This window comes from Psittacula echo (assembly GCF_963264785.1).
Source record: "Psittacula echo genome assembly, chromosome: 22".
Classification (NCBI taxonomy): Eukaryota; Metazoa; Chordata; class Aves; order Psittaciformes; family Psittacidae; genus Psittacula; species Psittacula echo.
The window spans coordinates 4,025,520-4,032,628 of record NC_137758.1 but is presented as its reverse complement, the minus strand read 5'-3'; the positions used below and the strand labels follow the sequence as shown (position 1 = coordinate 4,032,628).

The window sequence follows — 7,109 nt, the reverse complement described above, 5'->3', positions numbered from 1 at the left end:
TGGATGAGCACACACCATCCTAACTTCAAGCAGGTTCTGTGCTAGTTGTAGCTGTGCATTGTAGTGATGACTCCAGAGCCGGCCACTTCAGCGGGACGAGATTCCAGCATGGATCACACGGGAGCATTTTCCTTCCAAGGCAGCGCTCAGCAAAGGCAGCCAACGTGGAGGCATGGTTCTGCTGCCTGGCAGTACCCAGAAGCCCCGTTCCGGGCACTCACACCTTCAGTGCTACGACACGAAACCCACATGCTCTGTACTCCGCTGTGTATGCTGTTTTAATCCCAGGGTAGGCAGAAACTCGAGTGGCACAAACCTTGAACTCCTAACAGCTTCCAAAACACTAATTCCTGCCTATTTTTGCATTGGCAGAGGCAAATCCTCCTCACACTTCCATATTAGATGCAAATAAGAATGGACAGTTCTGCAGGCTGATGCAGATAACGACATGCACAGAACAGCCACTTATGCCCACAGAATAAATCATCTTAATTCACAGAATCCTATCATATAATCCCAGAGTGGTTTGGGTTGGAAAGAACCTTAAAGCTCATCCAGCTCCAATCCCCTGCCACAGGCAGGAACAGCTTCTACTAACACAGTAACAACTTCTTCCTAATATCAAATGTAAATTTCCCCTCTGTCAGCTTAAAGCCATTCTCCTTGTCTCTCTTACCACTACTTGCCTTTATAAAAAGCACAGTGCATCTGGATTTGTGCACCTACGTGATGTACAACCCATCAAAATCCTTTTAGTAAGTTAAAGGGGTTGGGCTGTGTCTTCAAGATCATGTCCCCTCACGCTAAAGAGGGAGCAGAGTGTCAATAACTACTGACTGAACAGCTCCAGTAACATAATTCTATGTGTCCACACATATGCCCCAGTAACAATAGAAAAGCAGAAATACATTTGGCAGTATCAGAACAATTACTGTAAGAAGTAGCATTTTAACAGCATCTCTTTGCTTCCCTCAGTGGAGAATCAACATTTTACTAAATTCCCCCTATTTTGTGCTAGGGAAGTCACTTAATGTTGCAGTCTCACCAGGCAGAGATACCAGCCTTGGGTCACTTTGGGTTTTATTTAAAAACATGGACACTTGTTTTGAAACAAGAATTCAAACTGCAGATGGCAACACATCTCTGGAGGGGTATGACATGGAAAAGAGACTACTTAAAAACTGAGGAGGTAAAAACAGGGAAAATTCTGCACAAGACAGGTAGGGAACAAAGAAAACCCACATCTCTTTCTGCCAGGCAGAAACACCACACACAGCAAGGCTCACATTCTCTACATGTAAACCAGTATCAATGCTTTATTGTGTTTTAAGATTCAAAAGGGGGGGAGAAAAGAACCAAAAAGCATCCGTCCAGTGTGCAGCAGGATGTAGGCCAAACCACCTGCAAGCTGCAGCAACAGCACATCTCTTATACACACTATTTTATTACAAAACCTTAGAGACAGAGGTCTGTGGTATTTTATCATACAGAAGATCACAATATGAAAATGAGAAGGCAACTTCATTTCCACTTTTATCTGTCTGGACGGGTCATTCCTGGCCTGGTTGGCACCATCATGGGTCTGGAGGGTGGTCTCATCATTGGGGGCCCTGGCATCATTGGCATGTGTCCACCCATTGGTGGCCTCATCCCTGGAGCTACAAGGGGAAAGAGAACACATCAGAGAACAGCTCTTGGGAGTAGCAACTACCCAGTCATGGCGATACATGTGCAGGTTCGCCCCCAACCCTCCACGGAACTTCCATTTTACAGGTCTGTAAACTTAGATCTGGAAGCTGGATTACGTTTCCCTGAGGGGTATTAGCAGGTGGAAGAACCAGGTCCTGGGTTATATGCCCACTTCTGACAATACCCACTGATAAACTATTTTCAGCCACTCAAAGGGACGTTGGATTAATCACTGAATTGGAAAGTGCATCTGGAAGCCACTATGCTGCTTAATTATAGCAGATTATACACGTATTCTGTGCCTTTAAAAAAGCACTTAAAGAACAGTTTCTATCAGCAAGGCAACCATGGTAGGCACTTTGCTACTTTTAGAGTGTGTATGTGTTCTTTCAGATTTATTCCAGTTAACTGCTTCAAATGCTGGGAAGCTCAAAAGCAGAATGGACCAAAGACATTTTCATTTGCGGTTACTATTCAGGAGGAAAGCTTAAAGCACATTATTTCTCTAAAACACATTATCTTGAGACATTGTAAAGATTAAAATTCATTTAGTGAAGTGCAGCCCTTCTGCAAAAAACTAAGCACTACAAACTGAATTCCTGAACAATTACAGGCTGTACTGCTAAAACTTGAGGTAGAAAAGCTACAGTTTCAGTTGTACAGTACAGTTGTTCAGTTGTACTAGTCACTTTCAACAAGTCATAAAGCAAGATAAATTACCAGCCGTTAAGACTGCTTTATGCCTTAACACACAGAGGATAATGGATCAAATGTGTGTACATAATACATGCAAACTGAAATACTTCTACAGCCAGACACTCAGGGCTGTCCATCCATGCTGCGTCTAATATGATCCCTGAAGTGACACAAGCAATAGTGTGTCACTACAGCTAGTATCCAAACACCGCAGCTGAGGCCCTCTGACATCTCTCTATTGCCCAACTGGACAAAAAACATAACCCAAACACCCTGCAAAACCAGAGTGCACAGTACCACCGCTGTACCCAGACTTACCAGGTCCAACTGGCATCATCCCTGGTGGGGGTGGGCCCATCATTGGCATCATTGGTGGTCCACCCATATGAGGGGCTGGCATCATGCCGGGTCTCGGGGGGCCAGCTGAACAGATACACAGATCAGTTACACATCTGGCTGCTTTGATGTTCATTGACAACATGCAATGCAAAGTAGTTTAACTTCACAGGACATTTTAGTAACTGAAGTGTCTCAGGTTGTTTTACAACTGCCTGCCATCATTTTCAGATTCAACTCTGACTTCAGGTGCCAAAAAGTGAACTGGAGGAAGAGTATACAAGCTGTTACTGCCACCTTTGCATACCTAATGCAGGTGGCTACTGCTGACAACAGCAGGACTCTGCAGAAAGAGCTCAGCCATTTGCCAGCTGAGCACAAAAGAACATCATCAATCCCATTCTATTTTAAAAGACAAAACAAAACCAAGGAGGCACATATTTCTATTAATGTACTTAACTAAAGAACTAAAATAAGACAAAATAAAGCTTAAGACAGTTGTTGAAAGACTCTGACAAAACACTTACATTTTGGTACTCACAAGCTCAAAACATCTTAGCTTGATTCCAAGCTAAAAGGACTTTTCTCTACAAGTCCAGGTAACAGGCAACACCGCAGCCAGCCCTGTCAAAACCTGTGCAGCTCAGACTTACGGATGCTGGGAGGAGGTGGTATCATGGCTCCTGCAGGAGGTGGTGCCGAGAACGGGGTAGGTGGGATTTTTCCTTGCTGGAAGGCAGCCGCTACATTGGGGGGGAAAAGAAAAGAAAAAGGGGGAAAGAAAGAATCCCAGGAGAAAAGCCAGTTACTAGGCTGAGGAAGCTCCTGCGCCAATCGTCCTTCGCATGCCACGCGGTCAGAGCATACTTCACGTCATGCTGCGTGCTCAGTTGTTCTAACTCTGGAACAAATCCCTGGTTTATGCTGCGGAAACACCTGATATTTTTGAAGACAATTATTACAGTAATTACTCCAGCTGAGACTAGACAGCTCCTTGATGGGTTTCACACACCTAACAGGAAGGCGGGTGCTACAAAAAAAGTACATCTCGTGATTTTCAGCTGCAGCTTTCAACTGGAATCATTAAAGACAGGAAAATCCTAATTAGTGGTGACTTAAGTAGGTGACAAAAAGCATGAAAAATGTCTTGTGCGAAAGGGAAAAGAAGAAATTCAAGAGACTGGAATTGACTAGAAGGCAGGCAAAAGATGTGAAATTGAGAATGGGCACAAGGAATGAGGCCGCGCTGGGGGAGCGCAGACTGCACATCAGGAAAAGGCTTTTGCTGAGGGTGGTTGGTCCCTGGAATGGGTTCCCCAGGGAAGTGGTTGTGGCACCAAGCCTGCCAGAGTACAACGAGGGTCTGAAGGACACTCTTTAGTCATATGGTTTAGTTTGAGGTATTCTTGAGAGAAGCAGGAAGTTGAGCTCAAAGATCCTTATGGGCCCCCTGCAACTGGGTCTCTAATTCTATGATCTAAATAAAGTTGCCATAAAGTTAACCTGACATTTGTGCTCCTTTCCAGGAGGAAAAGGACCATTATTCAGAGAACAAACAAAAAGAAACGAACCCTATAAACTGATACAAAAACACTTCACACTTTATTTATATCCTTGCTTTTAACAGCAGGGGAGGGGAATCAATATCCCAGGGAACTGAGGGCAAGAAACTATGTTTTAAAATAAAAAAGGGCAAGAATCCACACATTTTAACGTCCATTTTCCTATCTTTTGGATTTCTTATTTGTGCTCTTTCTATAAATATGCTACCGCCAAAGAGCAAAACCGTGTTACGTGACCTTTTAGGACACTACTAGCAGCAGCAGGTAGTGTCTACTGCCCTCTCAACCACACTAAGGCGGTGCCTGCTCCCAGTGACCCCTTGGGCTGAGCCCTTGGTGTCTTTGGTGGAAGCCACAGTCCAACAAGTTCAAAATTCAGATTCTAAAGGACGTTTTTGCATACAATTCACAGAGCAAAGACTCACCACAAGAATCAGCACAGAAGAAAAGCAGCTAGAGGAACAACAGAGGAGGTAAAGGGGACACAATCCAGGGTTCCAGAAAGATTGGCCTTACTTGTTTTGTCAATCAGGCTCTGAGCTTGCTCCTCCATCCATTTTTGATAGTAGTCTTTCACATTCTCTTTGTGTTTTCGGCCGCTGCAGTGGGTTTTTCTCACAGAGGGCTGACAAAGATCATGTAAACGTTATACAATATCACACAAAACCAAAGTTTACTGGGAAATGTATAACTTTAAACATTACACAACTCATTGGCATGAACCAGGTGGGGTTTTGTGCCCAGCCAGAGGATGGGCAATGTGCGTTCAGACCCCAGTTTAAGTGAAAGAGGGTGCTCTAACAGCCAACTGCGTCCTACTCACTGACTGCAAGACCCACAGGCAGCCGTGACTGTCGGCTGCCCCCAAATGTTGAACGCCGGTGACACCAGTCTGGTTCTTTTTAGAAGAGACACATGAGATAACAAGGCAGGACACCAGGTTACTTCAGGTAACCTTATATAAGGTGTCTTTAAACGCTCTTGATACAACAGAGCAGTTAACACCGGTAATTCAGTACTTACCGAGTCATGGGTGAGGTATGTATCGCAGTAATCGCAATAAAACCTGAAAAGGGAAAACTCGCTGTTTCGCTGTGAGGATTAAGCCCCAACATCCCCCGCCACCACGGCCCAGCCCGCACCCCGCAACCGCGCTCCATCCTCCGCTCTTCCCAGGCCTGAACCAGAACCTTCCCAGAGCCGCGGGGCTCTGGGCCCGCACCGTCCCCTCAGGCCCCTCTGCGCTCACTTCGGCATGATGCTCCCCGACCCCGCCGCCGGCACCGCCAGGAAGTGACGCGATCACAGAGCGACACCTTCCGTCGCTTGACCTCCGGCGGTTCCCGTAGCACCACGGCGGCTGCGCAGCGCGGGGCGGGGCCGGGACCGAGCCGCCTGTGTCGATACGTCAGAGCGGGGCCGTGCTCGGGCGGAGCCTTCTGGTTGCGCAGCGCGCTAGCGTTAGAGCCCCGAGGGGGTTTGTTCGCATCGGTTGTGCGCAGCAGGCGGCGCTTCCGCCTGCACGGCCCCGGTGCTGGCGGGGCGAGAACCGGCGCCTCTGCGTCTCTGAGACACCCAGAGCCACCGGTCACGGAGCCACCGAGCGCGCCCCGCGGAGATGGAAATGGCGGGAAAAGCGTCATGGGGGGGGGGGCCTCTTTGCGCCGCGTTCTGCTGGCGCCACGTGACGTCACAGGGCCCGCCCTCCCGGGGCTCATTTGCATACATAAACACTCCATATATGGATGCGAGCGTTCCGCGCGCTCCCGTGACGCAGCGCCCCCACCCCTGCCCTTGCGGCTCTCCTTCCGCCGGGGGGCCGGCCCTGCCGCGCGCGGGGTGACGCCACAGGGCCCGGGCGCCAGCGTGCTTGCGTCACAGACCGCGTGCCCCTGGCGCGAGGCGGAGCGGCGCTTGCGTAGTGCCGGTCAGCGGCTGGCGTCGCCCGCGCCCCCTCCTCCTCCCTCCCCCCCCACCCCCCCGGCGTGCCCGCTCTCCCCTCTGGCCCCATGCGGCGCTGAGGCGGCGGCGGCGGCGGCAGCGGGGCGGCCCCGGGGCGGCGGGGCCCGCCGAGCACCATGGAGGGCATGGACGTGGATCTGGACGCGGAGCTGATGCAGAAGTTCAGCTGCCTGGGAACCACCGACAAGGACGTGCTGATCGGCGAGTTCCAACGACTCCTCGGCTTCCAGCTCAGCCCCGCCGGCTGCGCCTTCTTCCTCGACATGACCAACTGGTGCGGCGGGCCGCGAGCGGGGCCGAGGGGGACCTGAGGGGCGGCGGGGCCTCTGAGGCGAGCGGAGAGAGGCCGCCGGCCCTGAGGCGGCGAAGGGGAAGGGCGGGAGGGCCGCCCGCCCCGCGGGGGCTGTGAGGGGAGCCTCGGGAGGCCGCCGGCCGCTTCTGGGGGCGGCAGGGCCGTCCCGCCGCCCGCGGCGCTCCGCTGCGGGGACGGGGTGGGGGGAGCTGCCGTGAAGCGGGGAAGGCGGTGTTTAGTGTGGGGCCCCTGTTCTCCTCCCCTTCCCTTCCCCTCCCCTTCCCCGGGGTCGGCGATGGCGGGGCAAACGGACGGCGGGGCCGGCGGCGGAGCGGGGGTTGTGTGTAGTGAGGAGGGAGCTATCATGGCAGCACGGGGGAAGAGGTGGAGAGGAGCCGGACAGGAGTGAGGAGGAGCCCGGGTTCGCCTCCTCAGCAGCTCGGAGTTGTGATTTTGCCAGCTTCAGGAGCTCGTCGGTCAAAGGGCTGTGAAGCTGTTAAAGAGTGACTAATTGATAGGAAGAGGGACATGTGATCCAGCGGACCCAGAAACTCTTAAAGGGCGCTTTCCTT

General features: G+C 51.0%; 2 protein-coding genes across 13 annotated transcripts in view; one reads left to right on the top strand and one right to left on the bottom strand.

Moving 5' to 3' along the window:
- Positions 1-1,298: 1,298 nt before the first annotated feature.
- SNRPC (small nuclear ribonucleoprotein polypeptide C) lies at positions 1,299-5,967 on the bottom strand. Of its 9 annotated transcripts, none has more exons than XM_080632783.1 (6): positions 5,533-5,946; positions 5,307-5,349; positions 4,800-4,908; positions 3,375-3,464; positions 2,683-2,808; positions 1,299-1,658 (listed from the first exon to the last, which is right to left on the bottom strand). In XM_080632783.1, exons 1-6 carry the CDS (start codon positions 5,538-5,540, stop codon positions 1,534-1,536), a joined length of 501 nt encoding a protein of 166 aa, XP_080488909.1. In that variant the 5' UTR covers positions 5,541-5,946; the 3' UTR covers positions 1,299-1,533. The 9 variants fall into 9 exon arrangements, with proteins under 9 accessions (XP_080488909.1, XP_080488905.1, XP_080488907.1 ...); XM_080632779.1 differs by having other exon boundaries at positions 2,694-2,808; positions 5,533-5,945; XM_080632781.1 differs by having other exon boundaries at positions 2,694-2,808; positions 3,375-3,467; positions 5,426-5,941.
- Positions 5,968-6,102: 135 nt separating this feature from the next.
- ILRUN (inflammation and lipid regulator with UBA-like and NBR1-like domains) overlaps positions 6,103-7,109 on the top strand; it is a 30,234-nt gene continuing 29,227 nt past the window's right edge. For 3 of the 4 annotated variants that reach the window (XR_013958334.1, XM_080632777.1, XM_080632776.1), the window contains exon 1: positions 6,103-6,519. Coding sequence is in view for 3 of the 4 variants with exons in the window: in XM_080632777.1 (XP_080488903.1) it covers positions 6,362-6,519 (158 nt within the window). In the remaining variant the exon portion in view is untranslated. The remainder of the gene's footprint in view (positions 6,520-7,109) is intronic. The other variant, XM_080632775.1, reaches the window with a different exon arrangement.